At 46.0% G+C, this 19,729-nt stretch overlaps 2 protein-coding genes across 2 annotated transcripts in view; both read left to right on the forward strand.

Moving 5' to 3' along the window:
• The window catches only part of LOC138821446 (exopolyphosphatase PRUNE1), a 32,124-nt gene extending 26,205 nt beyond the window's left edge, over positions 1 to 5,919 (forward strand). Inside the window, exon 8 of the mRNA XM_070013661.1 lies at positions 3,478 to 5,919. Within this exon, the coding sequence (XP_069869762.1) occupies positions 3,478 to 3,906 (429 nt within the window). The 3' untranslated portion in view covers positions 3,907 to 5,919. The remainder of the gene's footprint in view (positions 1 to 3,477) is intronic.
• A 385-nt stretch (positions 5,920 to 6,304) lies between these two features.
• Positions 6,305 to 19,711, forward strand: LOC138821441 (bcl-2/adenovirus E1B 19 kDa-interacting protein 2-like protein). The gene is made up of 10 exons (XM_070013653.1): positions 6,305 to 6,478; positions 7,701 to 7,796; positions 7,941 to 8,005; positions 8,513 to 8,737; positions 13,411 to 13,593; positions 13,909 to 14,011; positions 14,149 to 14,280; positions 16,544 to 16,630; positions 17,685 to 17,783; positions 19,150 to 19,711. Exons 1-10 carry the CDS (start codon positions 6,438 to 6,440, stop codon positions 19,196 to 19,198), a joined length of 1,080 nt encoding a protein of 359 aa, XP_069869754.1. The 5' UTR covers positions 6,305 to 6,437; the 3' UTR covers positions 19,199 to 19,711.
• Positions 19,712 to 19,729: the final 18 nt, after the last annotated feature.

Here is a 19,729-nt window from a genome sequence, read left to right on the forward strand (position 1 = left end):
ATAAATAAAATCAGAAACCTGTTGAAATTATTTTATGAAGGGGAGGGTGTGAATCTGATCAGAGTTCATTGTAAGCAAATATGAATATGTCAGAGTAAAACCCCCTTGAACAACTGATAGGTACTAATTTAAAAAAAAATAGAGGGGGCTGGGAAGATGGCTCAGTGGTAGAGCGCTTGCCTTGCATGCCTGAGGCCCTGGGTTCAATTCCTCAGCACCACATAAGCAAAATGAAAAAAGCCGGAAGTGGCACTGTGGCTCCAGTGGTAGAGCATTAGCCTTGAGCTGAAGAGCTGAGGGACAGCACCCAAACCCAGAGTTCAGGCCCCATGATCGGCAAAAAAAAAAAAAAAAAAAATAGAATGGGGCTGGGAAGGTAGCTCAGTGGTAGAGTGCTTGCCTCGCATGTATGAGGCCCTGGGTTCGATTCCTCAGTACCACATAAACAGAAAAAGCCAGAAGTGGCGCTGTGGCTTGAGCGCCAGCCTAGAGCTGAGGAGTTCAGGGACAGTGCTGAGGCCGAGTTCAAGTCCCACAACCAACAAAAAAAATAATTCAAGTAGACATACCTTTCTATTTGCCTTTGAGCTCTGGTAAATCAGTTCACTTGAATCTGAAAATGGCATACTAGTCCCTACTGGTTATTAACCTAATATCATACATTGCTGGGAACAGAATACTCAAAACATGGTGGCTTTTACTAATCATGTCATGAAGACTACCTACCTTTCAGAATCTAGTCCCTTCTCTACTGTTGTTCTGTAGCTCATTTAAATGAGATAATATTTTTTGGTCGGTCATGGGGCCTAGGCACTGTCCCTAACTCTTGCACAAGGCTAGTGCTCTACCACTTTGAGACATAGCTGTACTCCCAGTTTTCTCCTGGCTAGTTGGAGATATGAGTCTCGTGGACTTCCCTTCCTGAGCTGGCTTTGAACCATGATCTTCAGATCTCAGGCTCTGGAGCGGCTAGGACTACAGGTATGAGCCACCCGTACCCAGCCTTGTATTCTATCCATTCTATATAGCTGTTCTATATAGGTGCTAGTTCCAAGCTAAGTAAGGTTAGAGTTTAGATCTTCAAGAGCAGGTACACACGTGAAAATAAGTAGCTAGGATTACAGTCATGAGCCCCTGTAATTCTAGCTACACAGGAAGCTGAAATCAGGTTCAAAGTCAGCCTGGTCAGGAAAGTATGTAAGACTCTTACTCCAACTACCAAAAAGCTGGAGATAGAGCTGTGGCTTGTTAAAAATAGCTTGGGATGTTGGGGTAGTACATAGGAAGAATAAACACACGGGGGCTGGGAAGGTGGCTCAGTGTTAGAGCACTTGCCTTGCATGCCTGAGGCCCTGGGTTCAATTCCTCAGCATCACATAAGCAAAAAGAAAAAAAAGCCGGAAGAGGCGCTGTGGCTCAAGTACTAGAGTGCTAGCCTTGAGCTGAAGAGCTGAGGGACAGTGCCCAGGCCCAGAGTTCAGGTCCCACGACCGGACCCAAAAAGAAAAAGAAAAAAAAAAAAGAATAAACACACGAACGTTACTCAGCAAAGTTTACTTCTGCAGAGAGATGTGCCATCAGCCAAAAAACAAGCAAGCACAGAGCCAGGCTACTTTTTTTTTTTTTTTTTGGTAGTCTTGGGGCAGGCGCTATCCCAGAGCTTGTCAGCTCAAGGCTAGTTAGTGCTCTACTATTTGATCCACAGTGCCACTTTTTCTGTTTTTTTTGTTTGTTTTTTTGTTGGTCGTGGGGCTTGAACTCTGGGCCTGGGCACTGTTCCTGAGCTCTTCAGCTCAAGGCATGTGGTCTACCACTTGAGCCACAGTGCCACTTTCGGTTTTCTGGTGGTTTATTGGAAATAAGAGTCTCATGGACTTTTCCTGCCCAGGATCCTCAGATCTCAGCCTCCTGAGTAGCTAGGATTACAGGCATGAGCCATCAGCACCCAGGTAGGCTGCTCCCTTTTTATCCCTAACCCAGCACCCTCTACCCCTCTGCTCACATTAGCTGAGCTCAGGTTCAACTGTCTGGAAAAGGATGTGGCTTGCTTAATAGGATATGGTTAAAATTCAAGGAACTACTAACAGGTTGTCTTAATTAAAGGTGTTCAGGAAAAGGATGCAGTAAACAAGGACTAATCCACCTGCCAAACCCTTCAGAAAAACAATTCTCTCAAGATTATCAGAAAGGAAACAAACTGCTTTGATAGAAAAGATGCTTTTCGGGCTGGGAAGGTGGCTCAGTGGTAGAGCTCATGCCTTGCATGCCAGAGGCCCTGGGTTTGATTCCTCAGCACCACATAAGCAAAAAGAAAAAAGCCAGAAGTGGCGCTGTGGCTCAAGTGGTAGAGTGCTAGCCTTGAGCTGAAGAGCTGAGGGACAGCGCCCAGGCCCAGAGTTCAGGCCCCATGACCGGACCCAAAAAAAAAAAAAAAAAGAAAAGATGCTTTTCAGCCAGGAGCCAGTGGCGCCTGTCTATAATCCCAGGTACTCAGGAGGCTGAGATCTGAGGATCAGGGTTCAAAGCCACCCCCAGGCAGAAAAGTATGTAAGACTCTTTTTTTTTTTTTTTCTGTCGGTCGTGGGGCCTGAACCCTGGGCCTGGGCACTGTCCCTCAGCTCTTCAGCTCAAGGCTAGCGTTCTACCACTTGAGCCACAGTGCCACTTCAAGCTTTTTCTGCTAATGTGGTGCTGAGGAATCGAATCCAGGGCCTCATACATGCAAGACAGGCACTCTACTACTGAGCCACTTTACCAGCCCCCATGAGACTCTTATCTCCAATAAACCACCAGAAAACCAGAAATGGTGCTGTTGCACAAGTGGTAGAGCACTAGCCTTGAGCTGAAGAACTCAAGGACAGTGCCCAGGTCCAAAGTTCAAGACCTACAACCAACCAAAAAAAAGGGTGGGGGGCTGGGAAGGTTGCTCAGTGGTAGAGTGCTTGCCTTGCATGCATGAGGCCCTGGGTTCGATTCCTCAGCACCACATTAGCAGAAAAAACTGGAAGTGGTGCTGTGGCTCAAGTAGTAGAGCCCTAGCCTTGAGCTGAAGAGCTGAGGAACAGCGCCCAGACCCAGAGTTTAGACTCCACGACCAACAAAAAAAAAAAAAAAAAAAGAAAGAAAAGATGCTTTTCTCACAGGCTTAAGTAATAGAGCACCAGCCTTGAGTAGAAAAAACTAAAGGACAGCGCTCAGACTCTTTGAGTTCAAACCCAGTGTCAGCAAAAAAAAAACCCTATTAGTTTAAGAGCTGAGGCTCCCTGGGTTCTGGCTCAGATTCTATTATCATCCACATGCTCTCACTGTAGATAATGTCTCTCAGCTCAGATTTCCTTATTCAAATGAAATTTATGTTTCTTTTGTTGCAAGCATTAAAACTGAAGTTTGCCTCCTTTGTCGCAGCCTCTTGCTTAGAAGCCTCAGCTCTTTGCTACACAAAGCTATGTATCACTTCTCTTCTTGTCTCCTTTATAGCTCTGTGGAGTCCTGGAACGCTCCCACTCCCCAGCCCTGAAGTTGACCTCTATGCCAAGCATCCACCCTGACCTCCAAGCCTATCTTCAAGGCAACACACAGGTCTCTCGAAAGAAACTTCTGCCTTTGCTCCAAGAAGCCCTCTCAGCATATTTTGACTCCATGAAGATCCCTTCAGGGCAGCCCGAGACAGCACACGTGTCCAGGGAACAGGTGGACAAGGAATCGGACAGGGCAACTAGCACCCTGATTTCTGGACTGAGTCAAGATGAAGATGACCCTCCACTGCCCCCCACGCCCATGAACAGCTTGGTGGATGAGTGCCCTCTGGACCAGGGGCTGCCCAAGCTCTCAGCAGAGGCCGTCTTCGAGAAGTGCAGTCAGATCTCGCTGTCGCAGTCTGCCAATGCCTCTCCATCAAACAAGTGACTCTGGGGAGAGAAGGGCTAGGAAGAGTAGGGGAGGTGGCTTAGTCACCTCTAGTGCATGTTTTGAGATGTTTGGCGAGTTCAGCAATTGTGTCTTTTATTGCTCCAGGATCTAGTGTACTGTTCTCATAAAACTGTGAGGAGAAAGAAGGGAAGGAAAGCAGCTGCTTTTAAGAATGGCTTTCTGCCTTTTCCCTCCAATCTCTTATCAAATCAGATTTTATTATTTAATTTTATTATTATTTAAATCTGCACTGATTTTCCTCTATTTTCCAGGGATACATTATAATATACTCAGTGTCCTAGCAGAGGGGACAAAAAGAATGTAGACCCCAAAAGTGCCCTGAGTAAGGATTGTACACAGAATCAGTATCTGTCACAGAATTCAATGTTTGTTGCTGGTCTCCGTTAATGCAGTTATTCATTTTTTTTCATTCAAGTCTTCATTGAATATCTACTTTGAACCAAAAGGAGTATGTTTTAGAAACTCTTCTTCCAGTTTTCAGCCTTCACTAGATTTTGAAGTCTCTCTCTTCTTTTGGCTTCAGTTAGATGATAGTGTTTGATTCAAAGATTTGAACTCTGTCTTCTGAGCTTATTGTAAGTATTTCATGTTTTACTTGGAGCAAATTGGAGTCCATTATCTTCTTTCTTGACCTTTTTTTTTTTTTTTTTGGTCGGCCGTGGGGCCTGAACTCTGGGCCTGGGCGCTGTCCCTCAGTTCTTCAGCTCAAGGCTAATGCTCTACCACTTGAGCCACAGCGCCAAGGTGCGGAATCAAATCCAGGGCCTCATACATGCAAGGCATCTACCCCTGAACCACTTTCCCAACCCAACCTTTCTTTGGGTCTCATGCTCACAGGGCCAAAAGAACCCTGAAGAAACCTGAAGATCCCTGTGGGTTTAGTTTGTTTTTTTGTTTTTTTTGGGGGGGGTCCAGTTGTGGGGCCTGAACTCTGGGCCTGGGTGCTGTCCCTTAGCTCTTCAGCTCAAGGCTAGCGCTCTACCACTTGAGCCACAGCGCCACTTCTGGCTTTTTTTTTTTTTTTTGCTTATGTGGTGCTGAGGAATCGAACCCAGGACCTCATGCATGCAAGGCAAGTGCTCTACCACTGAGCCACCTTTCCAGCCCCATAGTTTGGTTTGGTTTTGATACTGGGTTTTGAACTCAGAGCCTCTAGCTTGCTAGGTGGGCACTGTACAGAATGATAGACAATCAGAACCCAATCTCTGGTTCTTGAGAGTTCAGAAGGCACTAGGGAAGACTTTAAGACTCCATAGGCACTTTTCCCAAAAGACAACCAAACTGGAATAAGAACCCTGGTCTGTCTGCTCACAGAAGACAGTTTTCCTCCCCCAACTTTACTTTCTTCCCCCCTCCACCCTTTTTCCTCTTTTTTGTTCATGTTAAAAAGCAGCATGCAACTCTAATACTGACTGCCATAAACTGTGTGTCTTTTGACAAGACATTTCCTTACTCCAGGTCTCGTTTTCCTCATCTGTAAAACAAAGGTTTGGACTAGATGTTCCCTGGTATTCTGTGGTCTGCCTCTGGCTGCCTTGCTTTCTCTCCTCTACTTCTCTGTATTTTCATTGGGAACGCTCGGGGTCACTGGACTGTCTGTGTTTATGTGTGATGGTACTAAGGGACTTAGCCTCATGTAGCATGTACAGGGGTGTGATTGATTCATACCATGATGACCCAACTAAGAGCTCCTTCCACTGACTTGTTCTGCATGTGTAATCTCCCTTTTTTCTTCTGACCAACCTCTTCCCCCCTTTCCATACCCCATGTAAGTTGCCAGCATTTCACCCAACAGCGGGGTATGTGAGGGATTTGGTATGACATCTTCCAGTTGAGGGGGACAGTGTGACTTTAAGGGTACGACGTCTGTAGCTATTTGGAATGTAAAAATGGTCGTGTGATTACTGAACCAAAGGAATTTATGTTTTGTAACTTGGGTACCTTATTTTGCATTTTGTTAAAGTATTAAATACTTTTTTTCCTGTTTGAGTTCTTATTGTCTCTTTTTACAAATATCAGGCTTTTCCCTTCAGTAATTTTTTCAGCCTCCTTCCCACTCTACTTTTTTTGTTGTCTCTGAGCCACAAGGTCTGAATCCTTCCCCTTCTTTTTTTCTTTTATTCATTCTCCTAGACCCTTCCTTGTAAGATACGTATCTCCAGTTTTACTTACAATAAAAAGTAGGCCCAAGATAGTCAGGCCTAAGATAGTCTTATAACCAAAGTATTAGTGACTAGCCACCTTCGCAAACACTCTCCTCCCCCAAGCCCGCCCCCACGTAGGAGGCAGGCTTTTTCTTTTGGGCAAACCTGCTCCTTGGGAGGAGAGGTGACAAAACCTGTTTGAAGTTGAGGTTCCCTCCCTTCCACACCTCCCTCTTCCTGAGAGGCAAGAGCAACAACAGCGGAGCCAGAAAAGGGTAAAGAAGTATTGGGGGGGAAGGGGGGGCTAGGACAGCCAGCTCCCTTGCAACTCTTTTGTTTAAAGAACAGAAGAAGATCGTGAAGATGGAGACTATACACGAAGCAGAAAAAAAATCAGATCTTGGGTAAGTCAAAGGTTGGCGCATTTGATTGGAATCAAATTGGAGTGAGGATTTTTCCCACCATCCAGCCCTTACTAGGTTGGATCTTGGGTTCCTCTAAGGGAAAATACTTCTAAGAGGTAATTTGCAGAGGAGGGCTGGGGTGGGTTTAGAAGTTAAAGGAAGGCCAGGTGCCCAGAGGGTGCTGAGTGACTCACGCCTGTAATCCTAGCTACTCAGGAGGCTGAGATCTGAGAATCATGGTTCAAAGCCAGCCTGGACAGGAAAGTCTGTGAGACTCTTCAATTAACCAGAAAACGAAATGGTGCTGTGGCTCAAGTGGTAGAGCACTCGCCTTGAACTGAAGAACGCAGGGACAGTGCCCAGGTCTAGAGTTCAAGTCCCACAACAACAACAACAAAAGTGAAAGTTTTCTTTAGTCTCTGATAAGTCTGCCCATGTTCTTTTCTTTTTCTGTCTCCCATCCTCTAGAATATCCATCAGAAAAGATGACTCAGAACTCCACTTAGAGCCAAGTTCTTCCCCAGCAAATCTCTCACCTCCTCCCTCCTCCATTGTTTCCCCTAGCCACTCCCCTGCTTGGTAGGAGAAAGGCGGGCCTGGTTAGGTGCCATCTTTCCCAACTTTGCCCAGGGATGGCTGGGACAGGTTTATCTGGGTTCTAGGCAATTGTAATATGGGACATCTCACCCTTACATTGTAGGTGGAGTCACTGCCATAATGGTAAATTATGATTAGCTTTATATTCTATTTTCTCTGCTCCACTGATCAGTGGTTGCTTTTGGTTCTAACAAGCAGTGAAGGTGGGAGAAACATCTATGGAGATAAGAGATGGGATTGTTGATTGCTTTTGTTTTTTGGTGCTAGTTTTAGGGCTTGAACTCAGGGCCTATCCCTGAACTAGTTTTAGGGCTTGAACTCAGGGCACTATCCCTGAGCTTTTTCACTCAAGGTTAGGGCTCTACCACTTTGAACCATAGCACCACTTTCAGTTTGCTGAGGGATTATTGGAGATAAGAGTCTCATGGACTTTGCTGCTTGTGTTGGCTTTGAACCATGATCCTCAGATTGCAGCCTCCTGAGTAGCAAGGATTAAAGGCATGAGCCATCAGCACCCAGCAGATGAGTTCTTTTGAAGGCCTGTCCATTGTACCGTAGTTACACTCACTCAGGACACTCTAGATTGTCTCTCTCTTTATTTTTTTCTTTTGGGGGACTATCTTAGGGACAAGGAGAATGTAGAAGCAACAGAATCAGGAGCAACCCTGAGACTTGAGGAGCTGGAGCTGAAGGAGGAATGGCAAGATGAAGAATTCCCTAGGTGAGATGATCACAAATATAGGGGAGGGAGGATGCATTAGGACTGGATGGGAAGAGGTGGGGACGCTGGATGGGGGGTAAATTTATGGTGTGATGCCTTTAGTCTGCTGTGTCTATGAGTCCTTTTTAATCTTTTCCCTTTTAGATTGCTTCCTGAAGAGGTTGGTCCTTCTGAAGATCCTGAAGACCCTCAAAGAGACTCACAGGCAGGTAGGTTTGATAGCAGCTAGGCCTCAAGTTTTTGGTTCTAGTGCACTGAAGGGTTATCTGTATTCCTGTGCATTTCTGTCTCCCCCTTTCCCAAATATCCCCCGTGGCACTTTGTTTCATGTTTTCCCCTATTATCATATCATATCATATATGTATATTTCTTTCTTTCTTTCTTTTTTTTTTGTCGGTCATGGGGCTTGAACTCTGAGCATGCGCGCTGTCCCTCAGCTCTTCAGCTCAAGGCTAGCGCTCCCCTCTTGAGTTACAGCACCACTTCTGGTTTTCTGGTGGTTTATTGGAGATAGGAGTCTCATGGTCTTTCCTGCCCAGGCTGGCTTTGAACCGTGATCCTCAGATCTTAGCCTCCTGAGTAGCTAGGATTACAGGCGTGAGCCACCAGCTCCCGGCTCGTATCTATATTTCTATATTTAGGAATTCTAGCCCCCACCCTCTGCCCCCAACTCACATCTTTCTATGTATTTTTTTCCTCCCTCTCTCCAACCCCAGGTACCCCAAGCACTTTATCTCTGTGTGGCCAGCGCCCCATGCGTAAACGTCTTTCTGCCCCAGAGTTGAGGCTGAATCTGACAGTGGGGCCCAGTGATAATGGAGCTCCTTCCACCCACTCCACATCTTCCTCCTCTGATGACAGTTCAGACCTGGAGGTGGATGAATTGGAGACGCCTTCAGACTCAGAGCAGCTGGACAGTGGACATGAATTCGAATGGGAAGGTGGGAAACTAATCCAAGGATTCAGGATGGATTTAATAGGGTTATTATTAGAACTGATAAGGCTAGGGCCAAAAAGAAAGGCTAGCAAAGTTAGAGCTTATACATCCATTGTGAGACTAGTCAAGAGGAGAAAAATCCTTTGTTTATGAAGGAAAACTTGAATGCCAGTTTCATGCAATCTTTCAATTAGGACTGAATTTTTGTTGTGCTTTTTTGTTTTGTTTTGTGCTAGTCCTGGGGCTTGAACTCAGGGCCTGGGCATTGTCTCTAAGCTTCTTTTGCTCAAGGATAGCAAGCTACCACTTGAGCCACAGCTCTACTTTTGGCTTTTTAGTAATTAATTGGAAATAAGAGTCTCATGGACTTTCCTGCCCAGGCTGGCTTTGAACCACAATCCTCAGATATCAGCCTCCTGAGTAGCTAGAATTACAGGCATGATCCACCAGTGCCTAATTCTGTTTTGTTCTGAGATGAGGATCTCACTATGTAGCCTAAGCTGGCCTAGAACTAGAAATACTCTTGCTTCAGCCTCCCTAAGTATAGGGAGCTCTATACTACTATACCAGGGATTTATAAAGACAAGCAAAATAGCCCTTCCTCTAAGTTAATACTCTGTTTAGTAGGAAATAAACATTATATACAAATAATGGCAATTAAAGGTTAGGTGCTACATGTGCTTAGCATACAGTAGAGAAGGCAAAGGTCAGTTTCTGTTAGGAAAGACTTTACAGAGGAGGTGATTCTCTGGTGAACTTTGAAAACGAAACCACAAAGCAATAGCATGGAAGCTGGGGAATTCAAAGTATGAAGCATGACTGCATACAAGAAAGGCTGGGAAGTGAAAAAAAGAATATGAAAGGAAAGCGCTGGGTCATGCAGGCAAAGGTCGAATCTCGAGGCACTTGCTGCCATGCTAAAGAGTCTACATTTGTGTTGTAGGCAGTGGGGATAATGTGCAAAGTTTAATCATGGGAGTAATTTGGTCAAATTGAAAGACTAAAAGATCCATCTCATGCGGCTGGGAAGGTGGCTCAGTGGTAGAGTGCTTGCCTTGCGTGCATGAGGCCTGGGGTTCGATTCCTCAGCACCACATGAGCAGAAAAAGCCAGAAAGGGTGCTGTGCCTCAAGTAAGCTGAAGAGCTGAGGGACAGTGCCCAAGCCCAGAGTTCAAGCCCCACTACTGACCAAAAAAAAAAAAAAAAAGCCATCCTAGCAGATATGGTAATGCACCTCTGTAATCCAGCCCTCAGGAGACTGAGGCAAGAGGATGGAGATCCAGGTCAGCCTAGACTGGGTTAGTGAGACATTGCCAAAAAAGCACTCAGCAGCTTACTTTGTGTATGTGTCTGTATATCGGTGTGTCTGTTTCTCTGTGTCTGTGTCTGTGTCTGTGTCTGTCAGTGCTGGGGCTTGAACTCATGGCCTTGGCACAATCCCCCAGCCTTTTCTGCTCAAGGTTAGCTTTTTGGTGGTTAATTGGAGATAAGAGGAGTCTCACAGTCTTTCCTGCCTGGGCTGGCTTTGAACTGCAATCCAATAGTAGCTAGGACTACAGGTATGAGCTACCAGTTCTCAGATTTTTTTTTTTTTTTTTGGTCAGTCGTAGGGCTTGAACTCTGGGCTTGGGCACTGTCCCTCAGCTCTTCAGCTCAAGGTGAGCGCTCTACTGCTTGAGCCACAGCGCCACTTCTGGTTTTCTAGTGGTTTATTGGAGATAAGAGTCTCAGGGACACCCTTCCATCCAGCAGTCAGCAGCTTTGCACACGTTACCACTAGGGAGCTGTTCCTGCACTTGCACCCAGGGTGGACCCCTCCCAAAGCACTACTATTTATTCCTGCCCTGCCTGTACTACCACCATCAGCACACCACCCGCTTCCCGAAGGCTGACCTGTGCTGACCTGGTCCATAATGTCAGCCTCTCTAGTGAGAGGTGTATAATCTTGTTTTAATAGATATGTGTAGCCGGGCGCTGGTGGCTCACGCCTGTAATCCTAGCTACTCAGGAGGCTGAGATCTGAGGATCAGGGTTCAAAGCCAGCCTGGGCAGCAGAGACCGTGAGACTCCTATCTCCAATAAACCACCAGAAAACCGGAAGTGGCGCTGTAGCTCAAGTGGTAGAGCGCTCGCCTTGAGCTGAAGAGCTGAGGGACAGCGCCCAGGCCCAGAGTTCAGGCCCCACGTCCGACAAAAAACAAACAAACAAACAAAAATAGATATGTGTGTGTGTGTGTGTGTGTATATATATATATATATACATGTATTATATATACATATATGTGTTTTAAATTAAAATGTGTATAGTTACCTTTCAAAAAAAAAAAAGTCCCCTGGACTTTCCTGCCCAGGCTGGCTTTGAACTTCAATCCTTAGATTTCAGCCTCCTGAGTAGCTAGGATTACAGGCATGAGCCACTGGCACCCGGCTCAGTGCTCAGATTTTTTTAAAATATATTTTATGATTCTGGGGATTGAATCCAAGGCAAACTGCATGCTACTCTACTACTGCAAGTATTCTACTACTGAGATATACATACCCCAGCCCCATGCAACTATTTTTAAAGATGAGGCTGTTCTTTCTGGTGTTCTAGAAAAATCATGCTGGATGGTGGGTATAGTATATTATCATTTAAGTTAAAAAGCAAGAGCAGGGGGCTGGGAAGGTGGCTCAGTGGTAGAGCGCTTGCCTTGCATGCATGAGGCCCTGGGTTCGATTCCTCAGCACCACATAAGAAAAAAGCCGGAAGTGGTTCTGTGGCTCAAGTGGTAGAGTGCTAGCCTTGAGCTGAAGAGTTGAGGGACAGTGCCCAGGCCCAGAGTTCAAGCCCCAGAGTTCAAGACCAAAAAAAAAAAAGCAAGGGCAGTTAGGAGGCTAGTACTAATGCCAGGTGAGAAATGCTAATAACCCAAACCATGGAGGTGGTAGTGGAAATGATGACCAAAGAAAATGATGGATGTAGAGGACTGGGGGATTTGAGTGCTGATAGTCTTTTTTTTGGGGGGGTGGGGGGAGGGGTACAGTGGTGGGCCTGAACTCTGGGCCTGGGTGCTGTCCCTCAGCTCTTCAGCTCAAGGCTAGGGCTCTACCACTTGAGCCACAGCACTACTTCCGGCTTTTTTTCCTGCTTATGTGGTGCTGAGGAATTGAACCCAGGGCCTCATGCATGCAAGGCAAGCACTCTACCACTGAGCCACCTTCCCAGCCCCTGATAGTCTTACATGATATAATTTTCTCTCAGGCAGCGAGGTAAATGGGATCAAGATAGGAAATACAAGGCAGAGGAAAAAATAGAATGATTTTGAGTTCTCTTTTGGGTCTGTGACTTGCTGACCAGATGATACCAGCGGAGATGCCACTCTAGGCATTTACAGATATGAATCTGAGTAACAGAGACTATTTTGAGAGTCACCTTACTGGTTATAATTGAAGACATAGAAATAGTTGAGCTCAGCCTGGAAGAAGCATGTAAAGAAAGAAATGGAGAAGTAAGTGTGGTGATGCATGCTTGTAATCCCAAGTACTTGAGAGTCTGAGGTGGGAAGATCCCAGGTTTAAAGCCAACCTGGGTGACATAGTGAGAACCTCATCTCTAAAAACAAATGGGGCTCGGGCTGGGAAGGTGGCTCAGTGGTAGAGCACTTGCCTTGCATGCCTGAGGCCCTGGGTTCGATTCCTCAGCACCACATAAACAGAAAAAGCCGGAAGTGGCGCTGTGGCTCAAGCAGTAGAGCGCTCGCCTTGAGCTGAAGAGCTGAGGGACAGCGCCCAGGCCCAGTGTTCAGGTCCACGACCGGCAAAAAATAATAATAATAAAATTAAAAAATAAAAACAAATGGGGCTGGTGGTGTGACTCAAATGGTAGAGTGCCTGCCTTGTAAGTTAAAGGCCTTGAGTTCAAGCCCTAATACCACCAAAAATAAATAAAAAATATAGAGGATAAAATTCTGATACTAGGAAGAGCCATAGACCTGCCATAGTACAAGGTCACCCTAAGACCTTGAAAAGGTGAGGCTAATGAATCTCAGGAGAAAGAGACCAGTAAGGGGTTGGATTAACTGGACTCACTGGGGTTAAAGATCAAGAGAAAAACTTGAGGAATGAGCTGGGCACAGTAGCTCATGCCTATAATCCATCTATAGAGATAGAGATCAGGAAAATCAAGTCTAAATCAGTCACAAAAGTTATTGAGACCCCCTGTCTCAATAAATAAGGCAGGTAGTTGTGCACGTCTGTAGTCCTAGCTATGCCAAAGGCCCTAGGATCAAAGTCTGAAGCTAACCTTGGACAGATATGTGAGACCCTACCTGAAAAATACCTAAAGCAAAAAAGGGCTGGGTTGTATGGCTCAAGTCATAGAACACCTGCCTAGAGAGTGTAAGGTCTTGAGTTCAAACCCCTGTACTGCTAGAAATAAATAAGTAAATAAATTTGAGGAATGTCAGGCACGTGGCTCATGTCTGTAATCCTAGCTACTCAGGAGGCTGAGATCTGAGGATCAAGGTTCAAAGCCAGCCTAGACAGGAAAGTCTATGAGATTCTTATTTCCAATTAACTAAACAGAACCAGAAATGGTGCAGTGGCTCAAAGTGGTAGAGCACAAAAGTACAGGGTTAGAACCCAGACTGAAAGTAGGAAATCTACTCTGTGGATTCTTCCCTACTCCTTTATTTTAGACGACCTGCCCCGGGCAGAGAGCCTCCGAGCCAGCGAGGCAGCTGAAAGGCTGGGCCGGGGTTGTGTGTGGGATGTGGCTGGAGAAGATGGTCACCGCTGGAGAGTGTTTCGAACAGGACAGCGGGAGCAGCGAGTGGACATGACTGTCATTGAGCCCTATAAGAAGGTCCTGTCTCATGGAGGTAATGGTTAACAGAAATGGAGGAGTCAAAACTATACCTTCTTTTTTTTTTTTTTTTTGGTCAGCCGTGGGGCTTGAACTCTGGGCCTGGGCGCTGTCCCTCAGCTCTTCAGCTCAAGGCGAGCGCTCTACCACTTGAGCTACAGCGCCACTAAAACTATACCTTCTTGACTAAACTGCCTAAGCTGGAGATTCAGATATTAGGTTCACCACGCTTCCTGTAACTTCCAGAAACCTTCAGCATCCCTCAACCTAAACAGAGGGACTGTCTGTCATTTCATATTTGTGGCCTAAGTGAATTTTCCCTTCCCTCTAGGCTATCATGGTGATGGTCTCAATGCTGTCATCATTTTTGCTTCCTGTTATTTACCCCGAAGCAACATCCACAATTACACCTATGTCATGGAACACTTGTTTAGGTAAGGTGCAAAGTCTGAAGAGCCACAGAGAGGGAATAAGGAAGGGAAGGGAAGAAGCCTGTCCAAGAGCAATAGATAATACCCCTTCATTCCCCCAAACCAGCAACACGTACCTCACCTACCATTTCCTCCTTCAGGTATATCGTGGGAACTCTAGAGCTGCTGGTAGCTGAAAATTACCTGCTTGTTCACTTGAGTGGAGGCACAAGTAGGGCCCAAGTTCCCCCTCTGAGCTGGATACGCCAGTGTTACCGTACTTTGGATCGACGGTAAGACTATAGCTCAAGAGGACCACAAAACACTTTTCTAAACTTTTCCATCTTTTTAGTCTCTTCATCTTTTTATTTACGTACTTCTTTTTCTAAGATTAGATCTTACTATGTGGCCCAAGCTGACCTCAAACTTAATAGTCTCCTATCTTTGGAGCCAGGTACCAAATAGCTCATGTCTGTAATCCTGGCTACTCAGGAAGATGAGATCTGAGGATCAAAATTTGAAGCCAGCTGGGCGCTGGTGGCTCACGCTTGTAATCTTAGCTACTCAGGAGGCTAGGATATGCGGATCACGGTTCAAAGACAGCCCAGGCAAGGAAAGTCCGTGAGACTCTTATCTCCAATTAACCACCAGAAAAAAACAGAAGTGGCACTGTGGCTCAAGTGCCTGTCTAGACCTGAAGAGCTCAGGGACAGTGCCTAAGCCCAGAGTTCATGCCCCACAAATAACTACAAAAAAAAAAAAAAAGCCAGCCCAGGCAGGAAAGCCATGAGACCTGTCTCTAATTAAACACCAAAACTGCTGAAGTGGAGTTATGGCTCAAGTGGTACCGGCCTTGAGCATAAAAGCTCAAGGACAGTGCCCAGATCTTGAATTCAAAGCCCCAGGACCAGTTCAAAAAAATAAAAATAAATTCTTCCCTCTTAGTCTCCTGAGTTCTGAGGTTGCAGGTGTAGACCGCCTCATTTGATTCTCTGTATCTTTCATTCCTCCATAGCCCCTTCCAAAGCCTCTTCGATCTAAGGTCTACTCCTGGCACCAGGGCTATCTAGCTTTGAATCTTGTTTTTATCACTTATTAGCTGAATGATCTGGACAAGTTGTTTCACTTTTCTGGGCCTCAGTTTCCTCGTCTATAAAATGGCAATGGTAACCTTTGCCACTAGGCGTCTGTGGAGATAAAAAACATCAGCATATTTCCTGACAGAAGGCTCTCTTTCTCTTCTTCAGTCTGTGTTTACTTCCCATTCCACATGACCATTGTCTTTTCATGAGATTTTTTTTTTTTGGTCCAGTTGTGGGGCCTGAACTCTGGGCCTGTGTGCTGTCCCTCAGCTCTTCAGCTCGAGGCTAGCACTCTACCACTTGAGCCACAGTGCCACTTCCGGCTTTTTTCTTTTTGCTTATGCAGTGCTGAGGAATTGAACCCAGGGCCTCATGCATGCAAGGCAAGTGCTCTACCACTGAGCCACCTTCCCAGCCCATGACCATTGTCTTCTCTTCCTTCTACCTGTTCTACATGTCTTTTCCTACTTCTATGTTCCCTTTTTTTCTTTTGCTTCTCTCATCTTCCCTTTGCTTACTATTCTTTTTCCTGCCCTTTTTCTTCCTTATTGATTTTCTTCCACTTGAATTTTTCTTTTTTTTTTTTTCTTTTCTATTTTTGAGGTGTTAGGGCTGGAACTCAGGTAGGCACTCTACCACTTGGGCTACTCTTCCAGCCACAATGGAGTTTTATAAATAGTCCTGGTCAGGAAAAGAGGTGGTTCATACCTGTAATCCTAGCTACTAAAAAGGCTGAGACTTGGAGGATCATGGTATGAAGGCCAGCATGAGTAGGAAAATTTGAGTGAGACCATCTCCAATTAGCCAGCAAAATGCTGGGCTAGAGGCATGGCTCAGCATGATAGCATACCAGTTGTGAGCAAGCAAGCTGAATGAGACTATGAGGGCTTGAATTCAAACCCCAGTACCAGCACACACAGACCCCCCAAAATTATTTATTTTTGCAAAAGGAATTTTCAGAATAGGGCATGAGGGAAATGGGGTAAAGAAGGCTAGACTCGCCGGGCACTGGTGGCTCACGCCTGTAATTCTAGCTACTCAGGAGGCTGAGATCTGAGGATCCCAGGTGAAAGCCAGTCTGGGCAGGAAAGTCTATGAGACTCTTATCTCCAATTAACAATCAGAAAAACCAGAAGTGGTGATGTTGTTCAAGTGGTAGAGTGCTAGCCTTGAGCTGAAGAGCTGAGGGACAGCTCCCAGGCCTAGAGTTCAAGCCCCACAACCGACCAAAAAAAAAAAAAAAAGGCTAGACTCAGATATTCTGAAAGGAAGATTTCCTAAAAATGAGCGTGGAGGGCTAAATAAGCTGGGTGGAGCTGAGACGGCAGCTAATGGAATGGGATTAGACCCAACTGCTGGAGAAATCTAGAAATTAGAGAAGCCAAGGAGCTTGCAGGATGGAAGAGAGCGCCACCTGATCTCCAGGATGAAGCTGGAACCAGGAATAAGCCCATTTCCTCATGTTCTCCTGCAGGCTCCGGAAAAACCTACGCGCCCTAGTGGTTGTCCATGCTACGTGGTATGTGAAGGCATTTCTGGCCCTGCTTCGGCCCTTCATCAGGTACTAGCCCTGGGGAGAAGGACTCCCCATTTTCCTGTTTTCAAAATCAAGACTTAAGAGATTCTTCCCCAACCTAGCGCTGGTGGCTCACACCTAGAATCCTCGCTACTCAGGAGGCTGAGATCTGAGGATCACAGTTCAAAGCCAACCCAGGCAGGAAACTCTGTGAGACTCTTATCTCCAATAAATCACTCAGAAAACCAGAAGTGAGGGCTGGGAAGGTGGCTCAGTGGTAGAGTGCTTGCCTTGCATGCATGAGGCCCTGGATTCGATTCCTCAGTACCACATAAGCAGAAAAAAGCTGGAAGTGGTGCCGTGGCTCAAGTGGTAGAGTGCTCGCCTTGAGCTGAAGGGCTGAGGGACAGCGCCCAGGCCCAGAGTTCAGGCCCCACGACTGACAAAAAAAAAAAAAAAAAGGAAAAGAAAACTCGAAGTGGTGCTTGTAGCTCAAGTGGGTGCTTGCCTTGAGCTAAAGATCTGAGGGATGGCACCCAGGCCCAGAATTCAAGCCCCACGACTGACAAAAAAAGAAAAGAAAAAAAAAAAGGAGATTCTTCCCCACCATTCTATTTGATACATTTTCCTTTGCACTTGGGTTTGAACCTGGGGCCTTGCACTTAAGTGTTTTGCCACCTGAGCCACAACACAGCCTTTGGTTGTCTGTGAGATAGATGATTGTGGCCTATCCTCTTGTCTTAGCCTGCTGAACTGCTAGTATTATAGCCATGCCCAACCATGCCCAACCCTTTATAAAGATGTGCAGGGCTGGGAAGGTGGCTCAGTGGTAGAGTATTTGCCTTGCATGCATGAGGCCCTGGGTTCGATTCCTCAGCACCACATAAGCAGGAAAAAAAAAAAGCCAGAAGTAGCACTGTGGCTCAAGTTGTAGAGCGCTAGCCTTGAGCTGAAGAGCTGAGGGACAGTGCCCAGGCCCAGAGTTCAGGCCAATGACTGGACATAAACCCCTCCCCCCCCAAAAAAAAAAAAAAAAAACAAGGATGTGCAAATACTGGCCTCTCAGTACAAAACATATTTTGTATATTCTTTTTTTCAGTTCTAAATTCACACGAAAAGTCCGTTTTTTGAACAGCCTGGAGGAGTTAGCCCAACTCATCTCTTTAGATCAAGTCCACATTCCTGAAGCTGTCAGACAGTGAGTATTCTTTAAGGAGGAAGGTTGGGGTGCGATGTGTAAAGCCAGTGTCTCTCTCTCCCTCCCCCACTCCCTCTCTCCCTCCCTCTCTCCCTCCTCCTCTCCCTCTCTCCCTTTCTTCCTCTCTCTCTCACCCCTCTCTCTTTGTGCCAGTCCTGGGGCTTGAATTCAGGATCTAGGTACTGTCCCTTAGCTTTTTAGTTCAAGGCTAACACTACTACTTGGGCCACAGGCCCACCTGTGGCTTTTTGCTGGCTAATTGAAGGGAAGTGTCTCATAGACTTTCCTGCCCCAGCTGGCTTCAAACCATGATCTTTAGATCTTAGCCTCCTAAGTAGTTAGGATTACAGGCACAAGCAACTGGATCCAGCAGTCCCCTCCTTTCCTTTCCTTTCCTTTCCTTTCCTTTCCTTTCCTTTCCTTCTCTCCCTCCCTCCTTTCTCTTTCTCTTTCTCTCTCTTTCTCTCTCTCTTTCTTTCTTTCTCTCTCCTTCCTTCCTTCCTTCCTTTCTTCCTTTCTTTCTTTCTTTCTTTCTTTCTTTCCAGGCCTGGGCACAGTCCCTGATCTTCTTCTGTTCAAGACTAGCACTGTACCACCTGAGCCACAGCACCACTTCTGGTTTTTTCTGCTTATGTGTTGCTGAGGGATTGAACCCAGGGCCTCATGCAGGCAAGGCAAACACCCTACCACAGAGCCACTTTCCCAGCCCCAGTCCCCTCTTTTTTAATGCCTTGGGGAAGATACAAAAGAACTAAATAACTTTTTTTTTTTGTCAGTCGTGGGACTTGAACTCTGGGCTTGGGCGCTGTCCCTGTGCTCTTTAGCTCAAGGCGAGCGCTCTACTGCTTGAGCCACAGCACCACTTCTGGTTTTCTAGTGGTTTATTGGAGATAAGAATCTCACAGACTTTTCTGCCTGGGCTGGCTTTGAACCATGATCCTCAGATCTCAGCCTCCTGAGTAGCTAGGATTACAGGCATGAACCACTGGTGCCCGGCTCTAAATAACTCTTTTAGGTCTTCAGTGTATCTGGAAAATGTTCATCTGCCTAGAGGAGAAATTAGGGCTACTATTACATTCATCAAGAACAAATGAAAACAATTACATATTAAAATTCAGAGACATTGAAGAATAATTATAGCCCAGACTTTACAATCAGAACAACCTAGAGATTAGGATGGGCCATGTTGACAGTGCTTAGATTATATCCAGTGGAGAAGGAAGTATTAGGAAGCAAAAGATGCTATGTAATGACTCAAGCACCCAGTCTTCTAGTCTGTTCAATTCATCTTCCTTCCTTCCCCAGATTAATAAATAAACCCAAGCCCTGACCCCAAACCACTTCTTTTCCCCACTCACTTATATAGGTTGGACCAAGAAGTTCATGGCTCAGGAAAACCTAGCACGACTGGATAAAAGACCTTAGAACCAAGCAAAGACCTGCCTACACATCAATCCCAGAACCATCTGAGCTGCTTTGTAAATCATCTCACCCTCCATCCCAGCACCACCCCATGGCATCTTGACTTCTTGTGATGACATTCCCTCCGTGGTGCTGCTGGAATCCAGGAGGGTTTGGAGGCTGGGAATCTGATCTGCCAGTGGTTTTCATTACCATTGTCCCAATGGAAAGCTGACTGACTGTAGTAGCATTGGAAGTGTCAGACTCTGGATTGCAACCCTGCTTTAGCTGTAAAAGCTTGGCCAAATAACCTCAGGTCTTTGGGTCTCATTTTCCACCTCTGTAAGAGAAGGGGCTGAGGGGAGATGAGGTAGAGGAGCCAACCACAGCCCAACCTGCCTGCTGGGAGCCGGGAGGGCGCTCCCAGGACCTCAAGAACCCATATATATACCTGCCGCCTCTGCTCCTGGGAAGGAGCACTTTGAACGCCTGTGTTTTTGTCTTTGTTAGTAAATTCTGCCCTGTAACTGTTAATAAACGGAGGA

Source organism: Dipodomys merriami, unplaced genomic scaffold (assembly GCF_024711535.1).
Source record: "Dipodomys merriami isolate MVZ:Mamm:240054 unplaced genomic scaffold, mDipMer1.0.p SCAF_92, whole genome shotgun sequence".
Classification (NCBI taxonomy): domain Eukaryota; kingdom Metazoa; phylum Chordata; class Mammalia; order Rodentia; family Heteromyidae; genus Dipodomys; species Dipodomys merriami.